We start from the raw sequence: 20,444 nt of genomic DNA, 5'->3' as shown, positions 1-20,444 counted from the left end.
GCATACGGCACTTTCTACCACTCTCTCATTCCACCTCTGGCCATGTGACATGTTGGCTCCCCATTGTCTCCCCATGGTTTTCTGCCATAACTGTAGGTTTCTTGAGGCTTCACCAGAAGCAGATGCCAGCACCTTGCTTTATATAAAGCCAGTAGAACTAGGGGCAAATTAAACCTTTTTTTTTTTTAATATAAATTCCCCAGATGCAGGTATTTCTTTATGGCAACACTAGAATGGCCTCACAGAAGTGCCAAATAAGGCAAACACAAAACTTTGATTAAAATATTGAAAAACAAGTTCTTGGTATAATACTCAAATGAAGACAAAACTGTCAAGGAGCTATTACAGTATCTCTTCAAAATAAACAGGTTTTCACCATGAGCAGTGGCCACTCCTATAAACCCAGCACTTCGGGAGGCTACTACAAGAGGATCACTTAAGTCCAGGAGTTCAAGACCAACCTGGGCAACACGGGGAAACCCTGTCTCTACAAAAAATTAGCCAGGCATGATGGCGTACGCCTGTGGTCCCAGCTACTCAAGAGACTGAGGTGGGAAATCACTTGGGTCCCGGAGGTCCAGTCTACAGTAAGCTGAGATCGTGCCACAGCACTCCAGCCTGGGTGACAAAGGGAGGCCCTGTCTCAAAAATAAAAAATAATAAAGAAAACAACCCAGGTTTTCAAAGCTTTATAGACCAGAGCTCAACATACAAAATGCAGGGTTCCACAAGTCTGTTTGTAAGTAGGTTATTCAAAATGTAGAAAATAAATCTTCCCCCAAAACAATGTCCTTTCTGGGGTGATGAAAATAACTTTGAAGTCATGGGTTACATGGAAATATATATTTGCCAAAACTCATTAAACTTTGTACATTAATGATGTATTTACTGTTTGTGTATCTCAATAAATCTGATTTTTAAAAATGTCTTAAAAAGTGGTTAGCATATCATTCCACACATACAAAATTAATACTTCGTTGTTGTTGGTTTTTGTTTAGAGACGGGGTCTCACTATGTTGCCCAGGCTGGACTCCAACTCCTGGGCTCCCCACTCAGACTCTTGAGTAGCTGGTAGTAATTGCTCTTGGGATTAAAGGTGCATATCACCATGCCCGACTTATAAAAATTTAACACGTATTCATAGCAAAACACTGCTACCATTTGAAGTATAGCTAATCACCATTTATAACAGTGTTTCTACAGGAAGATGAATTGAGAATTTTAAGCAAGTAATGGCATGTATCCATCTTTTCCCTATTCCAAAGCATTTTCAAGAAAGAACTAGGGATGATATTTCTGGATACTTTCATTTGTTAATTCTCTAACAGCACCAGAAATAGTATTTCTCTGTATCAATCATCCCTCAAGTATTCTAAATTGAAGGAAAAGGTAGATGTCTACAAGGCTCTGAATGTGTTCCTGCTGTTCATATGTACAAATCATTCAAATATTGAATATTTCTGTTATGAAATGAGAAACCAAATGAACCATTAATCTATAAACATGAATAAAATCCAGTTACAGGCAAAAATAGTCATAATATTTTCTACTTTTTAGTTTATACAACACTACTCTGAACACTATGAGATAGGCAGCTATAATTATTTATCCTCAAAACATTTTTAAAACATACATAAAAAAACAACATATAAAGACTAAATGACTAAAGTCACAAGTATAATAGTCAAGATTAAAGTACTTCTCATTCCCAATGTAGTGTGTTGTTCCTACCATACTATTTTCCTATTCATAGTGAGAATCACTTCTCATTTTTATAAGACACATTTGGTACTTATTTAACAATCAGTAAGGCCAATTTCATGTTAAACTAAGAATTGAACCAATTTCTGAATATCAAGGGATAAGTTGTATTTTGGCTGTTGCGTTAAAAAAAAACCTCACTGATTTTCTTTCACAGTCACATAAATTTGAAAGTGATGAACTTCTTTAAATAATCTTAACATTACAAATTGTTGTGATCATATATAATAAAGCTTTCATTTATTCCTTTTTTCTATTATCATGGCCATAAGATCATGGATACAATATACCTATTTAAATACAAATTTACAGGAAAGTTTTAGTATAAGTAACTTCTTCCCTTAATCTTTGAGAGTAAGCTGCTGAGCTGATGACCTATCATCACTCCTGTATACTTTTATACTTCCTACAAAGACATTCTCCTACAGAAATACAATCAACTGGGAATTAACATTGATATATTATTACTGGAAATCAACACACTAATACATTACTACTATGTAATCCTCAAACTACATTCAAGTTTTGTCGATTAACCTAATAATGTTATGCCTAAAGGATCTAGTTCTTTGTTTTTTTTTTTTTTGTTTTTTTGAGACGGAGTCTCGCTGTGTCGCCCAGGCTGGAGTGCAGTGGCGTGATCTCGGCTCACTGCAAGCTCCGCCTCCCGGGTTCATGCCATTCTCCTGCCTCAGCCTCCCAAGTAGCTGGGACTACAGGTGCCCGCCACCACGCCCGGCTATTTTTTTGTATTTTTAGTAGAGACGGGGTTTCACCATGGTCTGGATCTCCTGACCTTGTGATCCGCCCACCTCAGCCTCCCAAAGTGCTGGGATTACAGGTGTGAGCCACCGCGCCCGGCAAGGATCTAGTTCTTAACTAAGCACTGCATTTGGTTGTTAAGTCTTCTTACTTCACTTTAGACAAGCTTCTCCATTTTTACTTTATTTTCTTAATCTTAATACTTTGTAGATTACAGAATAGGTATTTTGTAGAATATCATTTAATATGTGTTTGGTATTTCCTTGAGATTATATAGGTCATACATTTTTGCAGGAATATTACAGAATTGAGGTTGCATTCTCATTGTAACCTATTAGGGGAACACAATGTTGACTTGTCCCGTTGCAGATGATGTTCATTTTGATAACTTGATTAAAATGGTATTTGCCAGGCTTTTCCACTATAAAGTTACTCTTTTCCCTTTTGTCATTAATATGCATTTTGTGGGGAGGTCATTAATAACTATGTAAGATCCTGCTTCTCATCAGATGACTGTCAATTGATTGATATCTGTATAGACTCATGGTTTCTTATTTTACTCAATGGGCTAATCTGTTACTAACATTTGATGCTCAAATTGTCCTAGATTTGCCTGTGGAAATCCCTTCAAATTGACTTCTGTATACGTATTTTGTTTTAACATGTCTCCATCATTCTTGGAGCAATTCTTGGTTTTCTAGCACAAGATACTTTAGGGCTTATCGGGTATTTAGAAGCCAAAATCTATACATTAGGTGTGCTCATTGCTGTTGGGGTGTGGCTGCTTCCAGGTCCACCTAATGTACAGAGGTAGGGAATATATGTGTGTATACACCCAGACACATATACTTACATCTACATTTATTTCTGTATCTATCATTGAAAACCAATGATACTACACCAAATCTCCAACTCTACACCAACACTACAGGGTTCAATTTAGTTTTCTTCACTTCTGTATTTGTAAATCTTTCCTCTCAATAAGAAACTTTATTACCTTTAATACATTTATTTGATCAATCTCCCCAATATATAATATTCTCCCATCTTTACCACCACCCCTCTCCCATGCAGATGACTTCTTCACCTTAATGTGGTTTTGACAACCCCTTCCAGACCAAATCCTGCACCACCATGCTGACACCTCTCTCATCTAGATGAAACTCTGACATCTCATTTGCTTCCCTTGCTATCCCCGTGAGGATACTCTCCCCACCCTGCTCAGACTCTGACACTCCATGTGTGGTCACCTCTGTATGAGTGCTCTTCTCATCCTGTTTAGGTTCTGACACCCTGCAGCAGTCTGCCCCTGAACATGGACACCCTCTTTAAACTGCCTGTCCTCTGATTCTACATGTTAGAACATGCCTCTCCAGGAATACTCTCCTTACCTGGCTTGGGCTCTGACATTCCAGCTAGGCTGTTCCTCTCTCTCCACCCTATTCAGGTTTTGAAACCCCTCTCTGGACTACCCTACCTTCTCTCTCTCCAGCATGAATACCTGCCTTGCTCTGTCCCACCTAATGATATTAGGACTGAACAGAAAGGTTTCATATATAAATTTAAAATTATAGAACTAACGAATTTAAGCTACAAACTCATTCTCAATTGTAGAAATATTCAGGTAAAACATTTATGATACTTTTACACCTACTTTCAGCATGTGATAACCCATCTCTGACAAAAAGGAGAGGTGAAAATTACAGATGTTTAAGTTGGAGGTGCACAGGCTGGCAAAAAATTCCTGGTTTTATAAGTGGGCAGGGAGGGTTAGGGACCTGATTGCTAAAACAAAACTTATGATTTAGTAAAATTCTACAAGGTAATTGTAAGAGGTGCATTCTATAATTTCTAGCAGGCTACCAAAACTTGCATTATAAGCAGTCAATGATGAAAATGAAATTAATTTCGATTTCATTAAAAGCTATAAATAGAAACTATAACTCATAACATTTATAACAGTAACACAAAGTAAGTTAGGGCACTGTAGATGTACCGTTACTTACTTTATCTACACAATCATCAAAAAATGCCAGGCTTGCATCTTTGTCACTAACAAAAGAACATTCTTCAATGAAGCGAATAAACATCTGTGTTTTGGTCATCATGTTATAGAATTTTTGATGTGACCGGTCCCGGCTTCTTAAGAAAGCTGTTCAACATAAATATATAATGTCAGAATATATAATATCATTCATAGATTCACAGAATATTTGCACTAGAAAGAATCTGAACAACCATGTCATCTATACCTCCCACACCACTACCATTTCGCATGTGCCCTGAGAGGGGAAATGACCTGACAAAGAAATAGGAGAACAGTAATAAAGGAACATAAACCCAGATCTCTCAAATCTTCATCCAGAACTGTCTCCATTGTTCTCTCACCATCTTGAATATTATAAACTAGTACATTTGAAAATTGCTCTTTTCCCCCAAAAGCTTTGCATATTATATGCACATACTTGCTCTCACATTCCATATAAATATACACTATACATATATATATATATAAAATATATATATATATATGACTTTTTCAAAGCAGCAGTAACATTCCCTCGTATTCATTCATGTTTGTGTCTTACTTATTGAAAACAGAGAAAAGGTTTATTTCCTGATTTCACCTTACTAACTATGCTCAGTTACACTGCACTTGGGCCTTCTTTCAGGCCCAGGAATTCAAGCTCTTTCCAGTCTCAGGGACTGTGTAAACTGTTCTCTCTGCCTAAAACACTCTCCTACTTTAAACTGTTCTCTCTGCCTAAAACACTCTCCTACTTTACCTTTGTCTGGCTAATTTCTACTCATCTTTCAGATCATGGATCAGATGTTACTTCTTCAGAATAGCCTTCCGTGATATGAGGTTGTGAACTGAAGTTGTTCACTCATTATTTCCAATCGCCTATCCTCTTGACTATAAGCTCTCTGAGAGAAATAACCATGACTCTCATCTTTTACTTTTTTTTTTTTTTTTGGCCATGTCTCTTTTGCATACCACTATTCAGTACCTAGCATTCAGAGGTACTCAATATATACTTATTAAATGAATTTCTCTTTCAAATGTTAAATACTACAAAAGAAAATAAATATGTATTATAAAACTGGTTGCACTCCAGAACTTCCCAACTTTTTTCACTTCATGGCACAGATAGGAAATATTTGTAAATATTTGTAAAGTACCCAATATTTGAAAATATTCATAAAGTATACTGAAATAAAACAAATGAGGTTATTCAAGCCTGGAGGTGACCATTCCAGGGGTTCCTCTGTATCCCCAACACTGCCTACTGCTCTGAAAGCTGAAAGTATCAGTATCTCAACACATATGTGACACACAAATGCAGTCGGTATATGGTTGGGAGGCTCTATACTTATCTTCTGCATATCTGCTAATGGAATTATATCTAATATGCCTGAAAAATAACTAGTCCTATGGAAATGGGTAACCAACAAAGCTGGTATTCACGTTCTCCTCAAAACAGGTATGTATTCTCATAAATATGAGCTATTAACACAGACAGCAAATGAGTCATCACAAAGTTAAGCTCAATGACATGAAAGCTTTAAAACTATGCAATCACTCACCTTGTAGGGCAAAGAGAGAGGCTGCATCTGTGGCTGTCTCAGATGGGGCTTGTGTTATTGGCCTTAAGTATGATCTGTAACCTTTTAAAATAGAGGCCATGAAAAACAAAAATGCCTCTTGGATTTCCAAATCTATCATGTGCAACCTCTTTCCAGAATTAAAATCATAGTCATTCATTGCTAAATCCATTAGTCCATCATCTCTCGGTCTCTGCTGCACTGTGAAGACACAGAGTGTTAGTGTTTTCTCCGAACTCACAAAACACTCATGATGGTACCAGTATAATTTTGTTGTGTTTTCAAAAGGACCCAAGCTACCTCAACTCTTTGTTTACATAACTTAATCACATTTAAACCTTAGCAAAGCCTGCCATAGCATTTTGTAGGCTCCGTTGAGTAAATTTTATCCAAATTAAACACAAAGTTACCTCTGCTTATCTCACTACTATCAGGAAAAAAAAACGTTCAGGCCAGCCATGGCAGCTCAAGCCTGTAATCCTAGACCAAGGCAGGAGGATCACTTGAGGATAGGAGTTCAAGACTAGCCTGGGCAACATAGAGAGATTCTGTCTCTACAAAAAATTTTTTTAAAGTTCATGTTCTAAAATAACTACATATAAGTTAATAATGATTATAACCCAGAAAGCAACAGCATATCAGAAAGCTGCTCAACTATAAATATATGTCAGAATATATATCATTCATAGGCTCACCGAGTATTGGCATTGTTCAGAAAGAATCTGAACAACCATGTCATCTATACCTCCCACACCACTACCATTTTGCACATGCCCTGAGAATGGAAATGACCTGACACAGAAATAAAGAGAATAATAAGAAAGGAACATAAACCCAGATCTCTCAAATCTTCATATAGAAATGTCTCCATTGTTCTCTCACCATTGAAGATTATACATAAACTAGTACATTTGAAAACATGAAAATATTTCTTTCAAAAATTGCTCCCCTTTCCCTCAAAAGCTTGGCACGTTTTGTTTGTTTGTTCTGGTTTGTTTGTTTTTTGAGATAGAGTCTCGGTCTGTCATCCAGGCTGGAGTACAGTGGCACGATCTTGGCTCACTGTAGTCCCCACCTCCGGGGCTCCAGAGATTCTCCTGCCTCAGCCTCCCGGGTAGCTGGGATTACAGGTGCCCATTACCATGCCCGGCTAATTTTTGTATTTTTAGTAGAGACAGGGTTTCACCATGCTGGCGAGGCTAGTCTCGAACTCCTGACCTCAGGTGATCCACCCGCCTCGGCCTTCCAAAGTACTGGGATTATAGGCATGAGGCACCATGCCCAGCCACTTTTCATGTTACGTGCACATACTTGCTCTCACACTCTTTCCATATGAATATATATAAAACATATATATTTTATATATTACAGATATGTCTTTTTCAAAGCGGCAGTGACATTCCCTCTTGTATTTATTCATGTTTGTGTCTTTCTTATTGAAAACAGACTTTAAAAAAAGGGAAAGAAGAACTATTGCATTTACCCTGTGCAAATTGGGCACAGGGCAAATGCAACAGTTCTTCTTTCCTTTTTTTTTTTTTTTTTTTTTTTTTTTTTTTTAATACAAGTACCTACGGAAGAACACACAAGGATTAAAATATAAAAAACAATTCTTCTTCCTGGACAATTCAATGCTAAAGTCATTAGATAGTAAACATGTAGTTTTATAGTAGAGAAGTCTAGTAGACACCACCTTAAGTGATCAAAGTGAATATCTCCATCAATAATGTGACAAAACAAAATAGTGTGCGATATGACATAAGGACGCAATGAGAGGGGCACAGCATCACTTCTGTGATATTCCTGTCAAAGATGCGTGACCTGGGCCACGTGCAGTGGCTCACATCTGTAATACTAGCATGGAGGCTGAAGTGGGAGGATCACTTGAGCCCAGAAGTTCAAGACCAGCCTGGCAATATAGTGAGATCCCATCTCTACCAAAAAAAAAAAAAATTTTTTTTAATTAACTGGGTGTGGTGGCGTGTGTCTGTAGTCCCAGCTTCTCAGGAGGCTGAGGTGGGAGGATCACTTGAGCCTGGGAGCTCGTGGCTGCCATAAACTGTGATCGCACCACTGCACTCCAGCCTGGGTGACACAGTGAGACATCCTATCTCAAAAAAAAGAAAAAAAGATGGGTGGCCTGTATTTATTATGAGAATGCTCAGATAAACCCACACCATGGACAATTCTACAATGGTAAATATAATCTTCAAAGGTGGCAGAGAATCTGAGGAACTGTTCAGGAGGAAAGGCAAATAAAGAGACTTGAAACTACATACAAAACCTGATTTGGAACTGGATCCTTTTGTTATAAAAAGAACATTATCATGATAACTGGCAAAACCTGAATGTGGTCTGAGGATTAGGATGACAGTAATGCTCGATGTTAATTTCCTGATTTTCATGGTTACATTGTAGTGATGTCAAAAAATGTACTTCGTAGGAAATACATTCTATTCAAATGTCATGAAGCATCTAACGTCAAAGGGTCAGGAAAAACAGTTTGTTATTACTTCAAAATTTTAAAATATAAGGAACAATTAATCATCTTCGAGAGTTTTTGGAGGAGTTCTTATTATCTAAAAAAGTGAAAATACTGGAAGAATGTAAGGCATTGGAACCAGAAAGCCTACGGTTTTTTTTTGTTTTTGTTTTTGTTTTGAGATGGAGTCTCACTCTGTCTTCCAGGCTGGAGTACAGCGGCACAATCTTGGTTCACTGCAATCTCTGCCTTCCAGGTTCAAGCTATTCTCCAGCCTCAGCCTCCCAAGTAGCTGGGACAACAAGAGTGCACCACCACGTCCGGCTAATTTTTGTATTTTTAGTAGAGACGAGGTTTTACTATGTTGGTCAGGCTGGTCTCGAACTCCTGACCTCTGGTGATCCACCTGCCTCGGCCTCCCAAAGTGCTGGGATTATAGGCCTGAGTCATCCTGCCCAGCCAATGTTAATAATATTTAAATATTGCTACAATAGCTGTTGGGCTTTTCAGCTATTCAAAAGAAGTGCAAACACTTTTAGAAAGCAATTAACTAGGTAACAAATAATATTACATGCATGATTTATTTGTTCCATAAGGCAAAATTTTGTTATGTTTTATGTCGTTAGTTTAATATCCCAATACTTATGAGCTACTTTGGAATTATCTACTTGTTATCAAGTATACTTTGTAAATATTGTTTTTATCCATGTCTATTTCCAACTACACTATACACTATGATGAATCCTCAAGGGTGTAGGCTACCTCCTATGCTTATGTTCTACCTAATACATAAATGTGAACCTCAAATACTGCATATCACTATTGACCATACTTTATATAATAAGTATTAAGTTATGGATTCTGAATGGGTCATCTGCTATACTACCAAGAAGATTAGATAAAGAAATGAAGGTTTAATTTTCCTTATCAGCAATTCTGGACAGGTCAAGATATATCCTTATATATATCCTTATATATAATAGAAATATTATTATATATAATAGAAATATTCGACATCCTAATCAATTTTCATTTTATTAATTTCTTAATGCTATTGGCAAACTTTGATTTTCAAACTTTAAGATAAGCACACAAAAAAATTAAAAAATGTTTAAAAAGATAAGCACAGCATTAAGATCCACTGAAGGTGAAAAGCTCTTGCTCCACTGAAATCATCAGTATTTTCTAATGTAGTTTACATCATTTGTCTTAGATTTTCAAAACTAACTTTCTATTCTACGTATGAAGAAAATAGGCCAGGCACGGTGGCTCATGCCTGTAATCCCAGCACTTTGAGACGTCGAAGAGGGAGAACTGCTTGAGCCCAGGACAACATAATTTGTCTCTGTAACAAATTAAAAAATTAACCAGGCGTAATGCCTCATCGTGTCTGCAGTCCCAGCTACTCAAAAGGCTGAAGTGGGAATACTACTTGAGCCCAGGAGGTCAAGGCTGTAGTGGGCCATGTTTGTGCCACTGCACTACAACTTGGATGACAAAGCAAGACTCTGTCTCAAAAGAGAAAAAAAAAACAATATAAAGGTGGAACCCCACATTTTTTTCATGGTATTTCAGTAATGGTAAAATTAACCACCTTAACATCCTTTTGAATGCTGTTATTCTAAGATGGTTCTATAAAAATTTGGAAGATATAAAATACATATTTTATAAATCTCTCATTCATCTTATAACAAATTTTGCTTTAATGATCATCTGCCTTTAAAATGGTAAAACCACTTTCTGCTAGTTAAAATAAATATTATTCTTTTATAAGTAAGGCAAAGTAATTGGAGTCCCTTTTTCAGATTAAATTACCTCCTTTAATGAAGTTATCCACTTACATTTTGCCAATTGCTGATGCAAATTATTCAGTGTGTTCATCAGATTTTTACATGGCTTCTTTGGAAGTATCTTCCAGGCTACATTTTTCTTGTCACCAATTCTAAGATTAAATAACAACAGGAATATATTTGTTACATGGTCTTTGGGAGGGGGAAGGTATATATCTGTTATATATAAAAATAGGAAAAGATTAAACACATTGAATGAAAAATGAAAAACATACAAAATATTTGCATTAACGAGAGAAAAATCCTATGGGGTAAACTGGCATGTTGAATATTTAAAAATTAATTTGTATGAGGGTAGAACCTTGTATTAAATATAGCTCACAAATTTATACTATACTGAGTAAATTCCAGTTGCTTTGGAATCTTGCTAATTACCATAAAGCTTAATGTGGTGATCTTTACTCTTAATCTCCACTTAAGTGTGCTTAGACACCTAAGTATTAGAAAAATCCTACAAGTTTTTTTCTTATATACTGTAAGAAAAAGCACTACAAAAACTTTCAGTAAACTCATGATCCACAGAGCTTATCAAAATACTTTGGTATATTTAAACACTTAGTTTCTTAGTTTCCTAAGAGCATAAGTAAGGATCATTTTTGTTTCTTTCAAAAAAGAAATAACCTATAATATTAAATTACTTGAATAAAGTACATTGTGAAATACTTATATAACTATAAAAGAGGATATCTGTTAAAAAATGATAAAGCAGTTTCCCCCTTATCTGTAGTGGATACATTCCAAGACCCCCAGTGAATGCTTGAAATCACAGACAGTTCTGAACCCCATTTTTACTACGTTTTTTCCCAAGCATATATACCTATGATAAAGTTCAATTTATAAATTAGCAATAGTAAGAGATCAATAACAATAATTTATAATAAAATAGAATTATAACAATATACTTTATATAAACGTTATGTGAACGTGGGCTCTCTCTCTCAAAATAACTTATTGTATTGTACTTACGTACTTTCAGACTGCAGTTGGCCACAGATAACTGAAACCATGGAAAGCCAAACTACGGGTAAGGGAGGAACTATTGTATCTTTGTTTCTGGGACAGGCTCCCATAATCTCCTTTATTATAGCTATTACAACACAGTTGGTCTCTAAACCATACACGGGGTAGGAGTAGAAAAGAGCATGGTGATAAAGCATTGCGAAGCATTTGGACTTCAAGATAGCTTTAATGACTCCACTTAAAAAAAAAAAAAGAAAAGACAACGTCTCATTCTGTCACCAAGGGTGGAGTGCAGTGGCATGATCACGGCTCACTGCAGTCCCAGGCTCAAGTGGTCCTCCTGCCTCAGCCTCCCAAGCAGCTGAGACTACAGGTGCGCACCCCTACAGCCTGCTAGTTTTTATTTTGTAGAGATGAGGTCTTGCTTTGTTGCCCAGGCTGGTCTTGAACTCCACACCTTAAGAAATCCTCCTGGCCTCTGCCTCTCAAAGTGTTAGGATTACAGGCAAGAGGCACTGTGCCCAGATGACTCTACTTTTTATTGAATCAGTTTTTTTATTTCAAAAGCAATGAATATTCATTTTAGAAAACTTGAACAATGTATAGAAAAAGAAAAGAAAAGTAAAACACTCATATTCTAACCACCACAGAACAACATAACACAGGTGTGTAGTGGAACTTGCTGAACTTTTTATATTCCCTAAACTTCCTACAGAACAAAAAAGGGCAAATATCACTTTGAAAAGTAAACAAAAAAAAAAGAGTGGGATAAGAAAGTTATTAAGCTAAACAAAAATGACTGTCTTAGAATTTGTCCCCTCTATCTTTCTACAAATGAGAATAAAAATAAAGATTGGGCAGAGTCAAACTGCAGATGTCCTGCTGTGAAGGTGTGATTACATTTACAACGTGACCAACAGGATCCTCTGTTATAGTAAGAACGCAATGTAGAAACACTTCTCAAATTATTTTCTTGATGAAACTCAGTAACACAGTTTTCCCACTGTGTCTTACCATTCACTGCATAGTGCCTGTCTTGCTAGACTTAATTACGAGTGTCTTAAAAGAAAGGAGAATACGTGGTTTGCCATTTTACTCCCAGTGCCTAGCAAAAAAGGGCACTCAGGATATGTTTGTGGCGTAAATGAATGAACAACATCTTGGTATCATCTGATCACGTCTAATTACTGTTATTGCCATAATTTCCGCCTCTTGTTCTTGATATCTTCGCTCTAAAACTTGGCTGGGTAAGGGCATTTTTTTTTTTTTGAGATAGAGTCTTGCTCTGTTGCCCAAGCTGGAGTGCAGTGGCGCGATCTCGGCCTACTACAAGTTCTACCTCCGGGGTTCATGCCATTCTCCTGCCTCAGCCTCCCGAGTAGCTGGGACTACAGGCACCCGCCACCGCCCCCCGCTAATGTTTTGTATTTTTAGTAGAGATGGGGTTTCACTGGTTAGCCAGGGTGGTCTCGATCTCCTGACCTCATGATCTGCCTGCTTCGGCCTCCCAAAGTGCTAGGATGACAAGCATGAGCCACTGTGCCCAGCCGTAAGGGAAATTTTTGAAGTACTTGAGTTTGGTCTATGATCATCTTCTTATAAGAAAGATCATCTTATGAGTAAATGTATACTCACGATGACTTCCACTTACAAGATTACTATATTATTTTACGACATACACATATTACATAGTTACCCAATAATTAGTGGCAGAAAGCATTAGTTTTGGAGTCAAACAGTAATGGCTTTAAAACCCAGTTCTGACAGTATAAGCTATGTGCCCTTTGGTAAGCCGCTTAAAAATCTAAGCTTTGGTTTCCCCATTTGTCAGAAGAGTTAACAAGAACTACCTCTGCTGGGCACAGTGGCTCACGCCTGTAATCCCAGCATTTTGGGAGGCTGAGGCGGGTGGATCACGAGGTCAGGAGATCGAGACCACCCTGGCTAACACGGTGAAACCCCATCTCTACTAAAAAATACAAAAACTTAGCTGGGCATGGTGGTGGGCGCCTGTGGTCCCAGCTACTTGAGAGGCTAAGGCAGGAGAATGGCATAAACCTGGGAGGCGGAGCTTGCAGTGAGCCAAGATTGCGCCACTGCACTCCAGCCTGGGTGACAGAGCGAGACTCTGCTTCCAAAAAAAAAAAAGAACTACCACACAAAGTATGGAGAATCACATGAGATAACTTAGGCTACATATGTAGCTTTACACTTAGTACATATATATTAATTTCTTTCCCTTTCTTCAGAAATTTCTTAATATTTAAAACATAGTCTGTATTATATATACTTAAGACAGACAGGGAAGGGAAAAAGAAACCAAAAATTCCACACTTGGGATTTGTTTTTCTTTCAAATTTCAGGCTGGGGCTTCAGAAATTCTAATTGAAGGAAAGTAGAAAGCTGTCAGTTCGCTAGTCTAGTCCTCCACCCGTTTGGAGGGTGATAATGTCAAGAATTCATGAGCACAAACAACTCATGTTTCTCTGATTCTTTAACTCATTAGTGATAAAAGCAGAAAGAAAAGAGTTCATACCTCAGCAACCTGAAAGAAAAGAAAAGAAAGAAAGAAAGAAAGAAAGAAAGAAAGAAAGAAAGAAAGAAAGAGTAAGTAGGAAGACAAAATTCTTCTAATTTTTAAATTTTTTGTATAAATGGGGTCTCCTCTGGCCTCAAGTGATCCTCCTGCCTCAGCCTCCCAAAGTGTGGAGATTACAGGTATGAGTCATCACACTCAGATGAGAAAATTCTTTTAACAAATTAAGACACATTATAAGGGGGGAAATACAACTTATTACCATAATAAAAACAGTATACACTCTTACCACTGTTAATTTCAATTAAAAAATATTATATCATGTAACATTAAACTGGCAAGGAAAAGTTATATTACTTTAATATTTGAAAGTATTAAACAGTTCTGGTAAAGAATGAAATGTTGATGGTAAAGAACCATTGAATCTATTGATGCCATATGTAAAAGGGCTTTTATGCATAAAATATATTTCATATTTTCTTGGTTAGGCTTTCCATGAATAAAAACTTTTTGACAGTATGCATGCTTTATAAGAGAATATTCATTTTCTGCTAAACTTTTCTAATGGTTTAGGCACTTGAGGTTTTGACATATGACAAGACTGATAACTAATCTAAGGTTTCATAATTAAATCGAAAAGCTTTAGGCTGTCTCAACCCTTCGGGAGGCTGAGGCAGGCAGATCACCTGAGGCCAGGAGTTTGAGACCAGCCTGGCCAACACAGTGAAAACCCATCTCTACTAAGAATACAAAAATTAGCCAGGTGGCGTGCACCTGTAGTCCCAGCTACTTGAGAGGCTGAGGCAGAAGAATCACTTGAACCTGGGAGGAAGAGGTTGCAGTGAGCTGAAATCACGCCACTGCACTTGAGCCTGGGTGACAGAATGAGACATCATCTCAAAAAAATAAAAAATAAAATTTTTTTCAAAAAAAAGCTTTAAGATAAAAAGCTCTTATTTAAAAATGGAGAAAAACTGGGTGTGGTGGCTCATGCCTGTAATCCCAATGCTTTGAGAGGCCAAGGGAGGAGGATACCCTGAGGTCAGGAGTTCCAAACCAGCTGGGACAACACTGCAAGACCCCTTCTCTACAAAAAAATTAAAAAAAAAAATTAGCCAGGTATGGCCAGGCACGGTAGCTCACACCTATAATCCCAGCACGTTGGGAGGCTGAGGCAGGTGGATCACAAGGTCAGGAGATCAAGACCATCCTTGCTAACATGGTGAAACCCTGTCTCTACTAAAAATACAAAAAAATTAGCCGGGCGTGGTGGCGGATGCCTGTAGTCCCAGCTACTTGGGAGGCTGAGGCAGGAGAATGGTGTGAACCCAGGAGGCAGAGCTTGCAGTGAGCCGAGATTGCACCACTGCACTCAAGCCTGGGTGACAAAGCAAGACTCTGTCTCAAAAAAAAAAAAAAAAAAAAAGTGGCCAGGCCTGGTGGTACACACCTGTAGTCCTAGCTACTTGGGAGGCTGAGGCAAGAGGATTGCTTGATCCCAGAAATTTGGCAGTGAGCTATGATCATGCTACTGCACTCCAGCCTGATTGACAGAGTGAGACCCCATTTCTTTAAAAAAAAGGAGAAAAACCTACTTCACATTTACATATTTAAGTGTAAAAGCTGTACCAGCTTTGGGGCTTTATTAGACTAAATCATAGTTATTATAAGCATGTCCTGTGGGTTCAATGTGGACAGTGCATCAATTTCCTCTTCCCTGAATAGATTAAGTATGGAAAATAAGGGACACAAAACAATGCAGAATTATAAAAAGGCTTTAAAAATAGTTCCAATAGCTATAACTTACATATAATTTCAATGCAAAGAGATGAAAACATAAAATCCTTGCATCCCTAGGGTGTAAAGATAATGAAATTATGTATAATTTTACAGTTATTTTAAAATGTTACAGCATTTATTTTACTATGATTTTTTTTTTTTTTTTTGAGACGGAGTCTCCCTCTGTCGCCCAGGCCAGAGTGCAGTGGTGCAATCTCAGCTCACTGCAACCTCCGCCTCCCGGGTTCAAGCGATTCTCCTGCCTCAGTCTCCCGAGTAGCTGGGAATACAGGCACCTGCCACCATGTCCAGCTAATTTTTGTATTTTTAGTAGAGACATGGTTTCACCATGTTGGCCAGGCTGGTCTCGAACTCCTGACCTCAAGTGATCCGCCCGCCTTGGCTTCCCAAAGTGCTGGGATTACAGGCGTCAGCCACCATGCCCAGCCTATATGTAAGTATTCTAATAGTATTATAAAAGACTAGAAATAGGATTGAAATATTAAAGAATGGTGTTTTAATTCAATTTGTGATTTCACCTATACTCATATCATTAAAGGGAAATAAACTTTTTCTATTTCTAACCTCAATTTCCCTTTGGCTAAATTTCTTTTTCTTTTTCTTTCTTTTTTTAATTTTTTTGTGAGACGGAGTTTCACTGTTGTTGCCCAGGCTGGAGTGCAGTGGTGTGATCTCAGCTCACCACAACCTCTGCCTCCCGGGTTCAAGCAATTCTCCTGCCTCAGCCTCCCAAGTAGCTGGGATTACAGGCATGCGCCATCACGCTCAGCTAATTTTGTATTTTTAGTAGAGATGGGGTTTCTCTTTGTTGGTCAGGCTGGTCTTGAACTCCTGACCTCAGGTGATCTGATCACCTCGGCCTCCCAAAGTGCTAGGAGTACAGGCGTGAGCCACTGCGCCCAGCTCCCTTTGGCTAAATTTCTAAGCAAGCCTAACATTAAAAATGTTTCTTAAATATTGAAAGCCTGAGGATAAAATGTATAGTCTTTCCAATAAAACCTTTAATACTCTAAATCTACTCCATTGATGCATAATAAAGTCTGATTCAAAGATGGTGATTACCCCACATAACAAGGAATACAATATATCTTAAAAGAATCCTCGTTAACAATCATAAAATATACAGTTACATACATATGCTACAAAGTTGTAAAATATAGATGTAGAATCACTAAAATGTACTTACTGAGAAATAGTGTTGGTATCTACGTCAACACAACTGACATCTGGTGGAGGATCATAGAGATCAAAGTATCTTGAATCAATCCCTACTATGAATGGACATGGTGCACTCAAGACATCTGCTAAAGCCAGTGGGCAGAGAGGAACATACGGGCATGGCCAGTGGAAAGGGAAAATCATCTTGGATAAACAAAAGATAGGAGAGCATTTACCTTTTTGACACTTAAACATAATTTATCAGCACACACAAAAAACTGTCTTTTAAGTATTACCTAAAGTCTAATGCCTGATAATGAATTAAATAATTGTAACTACAGTTAATGGTCAGGAAATCAAAACTGCTTTCAAAAAACACAAATTCATTACTCTCTGAATTTTAGTTAAGCATTAAAATGGCTTTAAGTTATATAAATAAACTAAATTTAAACTAAATTGACTGCCAATAAGAAACTGTGATACTCACAGAAACTAATGCTTCTGTCACACTAGTAAGCACGGATGGCCGTAGGGAATGGATAAGAATTTTATGTTCTGTTACTGCAAACACCAGTAGTGTCACAGCATTTTCAGGGCCTAAATTCTGGAGTAGTGTTGAAAACTTGCCACCACTGTCAATCCAAACAAAAATATATAATTATAAAATAATGATCCAAACACCTCATTATCTAAAACAATGGGCAAAAGTAGTTGATTAGAGTAGGATTTGTATTATATATGTTGATTAGGGTACAATTTGTATTATATATTCACCATTAAACATGATTGCTGCTATGATGCAGGGAAAACACTGCATCACAAACACACTATGAAAACAATGCAGTTCTGGGAGATTCCAAAATCATTCTTCTGTACTGTATTCAATATGGAAAACGAAAAGTCATCTGCTTCATTTCATGTAAAAAGATTTGTCATGTACATAATGTCCAAATAAAGAATGCAATTTATAAAAGGGATGCTTTGATTGAAAGCAAATCCTTAAATGGAAGTTTTTTGGACATGGTCTATCTTCCACTGTAATTATCAGAAAAACCATATGACTTACAGGCCCACTTCCCTTAAGGTAAATACACATTAAAACTTAATTTTATGAATAATCTTTACTACTGTAATGATAATAGTAATAGGAAATCAAGAGGTACAAAATAATGAGATACACATACAAAACAAGTTAATAATGAAAACAATAAACTTAGGCCTTCTATATAGTAACAAAATACCGAACTGACAAAGTAAATAGTTCAGTAAGCCAGCAAGTATTTTGTTTATATAATGCTAAACAACTAGTTTCACTGGAATAATCTTTTAAATAAAGCAAAACTAGTAACAAAAGCCTCTTGGTGAAACGAAAACATATGTCCACAAAAAAATTGGGGTAAGTTCATAGTAGCGAAAATGTGGAACTATCCCAAATGTCTATCAACTGATAAACAGATAAATAAAACATATATCCATACAATGAAATATTATTCAGCAATAAAAAGTACTGATGCATGAGGCAACATAGACAGACCTTGAAAACATTAAGTCAAAGAAGCCAGACTACATATTGTATGATTCCATTTATATGAAATGTCCAGTATAGACAGATCTACTGCAACGGAATGTAGATTAGTGGTTGACTAGGGCTGGAGAGGGGTATGTGTATGTTAGAGATGGGAGGAATTAAGGAAGGTAACTGCTGAAGGGTAAAGAGTTTCTTTCTAGGGTGATGAAAATGTTCTAAAATTTATTACAGTGATAGCTGCAGAACTCTGTGAATATAACTATTGAATCATAGACTTTAATTGGGTGAATTATATGATATGTGAATTATAACTCAATAAAGCTGTTACCTAAAAAAGTCCTTTACGTAATTTAGAGTAACATACATAGTCTCAGTCATTGTTTCTAGTTTATTTTCAGCTCAAACAAAGGTTAAAACATTTGTCACTCTGCGCTGAGAGCTAGTGATGAAATAATCTGCAATTCTTACAAAATTAATGTCAAAGATGGCAGCTGCTCTCCCTTAGGTATCTGCTGTACAACTTAATCAAACTGTAACCATTTCTCTGATGAAAAAATTACACAGCTAATCAACTTTCAAGAAAGGATACTGTAGAGAAAACATACTTAATAATTTCTCTGAACTTTTAAGGTAAGAAAATACATTGTCTTATTCTACAATTTAGTAATTAGAACCACTTTTTTTTCTTTTGGAAATTAATTGCATTTTAAAAAGAAAAAATTAATTGCATTTGAATGTTCTTCAGAGGTTAAAGTTCAAATTAATTGTTCTCATCATCTACATATATAAATACACCCCCCCCACACACTTACACAATAGTAGGTACTTGATGATAATAGATACACAAAATACAAAACACTATTATAAAAATTTCCTTTTTTTCGTTAATAACTGCAACCCAAACATTAAGTAAAAGAAATGTATAGTAGTAGTAGTTCAGTGAGAAGTATTCCCATCAACATTTGAAATTTTAGCTAGGAAAAAGAAAATATTTGAATATTATGCTAGATTGAGAGAAAAATAAATAGAAATGAGGTTTTACTTGCCTTAGTGGAAGAGGTGAAGACACAGGCTGACTGAGAATTAGATTATCATGTGGTGATAACTGGAAGAAGATTTAAAATAAAGAATTTGAAACATAAAGATGAACTTTAAAACATCACTTTCTGTTAAAAATATTAGAATAATGATTATGCCCATGAAGTTTCACTATATCCATTTACCAGTATCAGAACAATTTATATCACTCACTAAGATCTTAAAAAACAGCTCCTGACCCCTTCCAACTACTAACTCTTCTTACTGTGAATCCTCTTTTCTTCTGTCCTCAATGGTTTCCCTGATGCCATTTTAACAAATTCACACTGAAAGACTAAATTATTCATTTAATACCAAAATACCAGGGTCAAAAAACCTATGGCCTACATGGCAAATCCATAGATTGCCTGTTTTTGTAAATAAAGTTTTACTGAAATATAGGCATGCTCATTCTTTACATATTACCTAGCTGCTCTTGTGCTGTAACAGCAGAGCTGAATAGTTGTGACAGAGATCAGATGATCAGTAAAGACTAAAATATTTACTGTATGACCAATAACCAAAAAAGTTTGTTAACTTCCACCATAAAACAATCTTTTGTGTGTTATTTAAACTGAATGTGCTATGTATTTTCTTACACTAAATACCAGGAAACAAGACAGAAATGACATGTGGATATTCAGACTGAATATAAAGTTCAAAATAATATTTTTTAGATATTTTATCTGTATCAATATAATAATGTAATTACTCTTATCTATGTTTTGAAATTTATGCAAACATAACTTTTCCTTATATCTATTCTAATACATTTAACTTATTATATGATTGCCAAAGGCACAAACTTTCAAATACCTACAACAAATTTAGGGGAAAAAAGTTCCTTTCTGTGTATTCAAAATGTCTACTTCAACCCACTTCTTTAATTGTTGAACGCTTTCTCTAAGAAAAGCAGGAGATGTC

General features: G+C 36.6%; 1 protein-coding gene across 11 annotated transcripts in view; it reads right to left on the bottom strand.

The window, feature by feature from the left end:
* Positions 1–20,444, bottom strand: part of LOC105488348 (DENN domain containing 4A) — a 130,555-nt gene that overhangs the window by 53,217 nt on the left and 56,894 nt on the right. For all 11 annotated transcript variants that reach the window (XM_071101188.1, XM_011752352.3, XM_011752342.3 and 8 more), the window contains 6 exons: positions 19,490–19,548; positions 17,403–17,547; positions 16,944–17,119; positions 10,453–10,553; positions 6,112–6,330; positions 4,530–4,675 (listed from right to left, as the gene is read on the bottom strand). In XM_071101188.1, coding sequence (XP_070957289.1) covers positions 4,530–4,675; positions 6,112–6,330; positions 10,453–10,553; positions 16,944–17,119; positions 17,403–17,547; positions 19,490–19,548 — 846 coding nt within the window. The remainder of the gene's footprint in view (positions 1–4,529; positions 4,676–6,111; positions 6,331–10,452; positions 10,554–16,943; positions 17,120–17,402; positions 17,548–19,489; positions 19,549–20,444) is intronic.

This window comes from Macaca nemestrina, chromosome 7 (assembly GCF_043159975.1).
Source record: "Macaca nemestrina isolate mMacNem1 chromosome 7, mMacNem.hap1, whole genome shotgun sequence".
Taxonomy (NCBI): Eukaryota; Metazoa; Chordata; class Mammalia; order Primates; family Cercopithecidae; genus Macaca; species Macaca nemestrina.
Note: the sequence above shows the minus strand (reverse complement) of the source record. Positions and strands in the feature narration are given on the sequence as shown.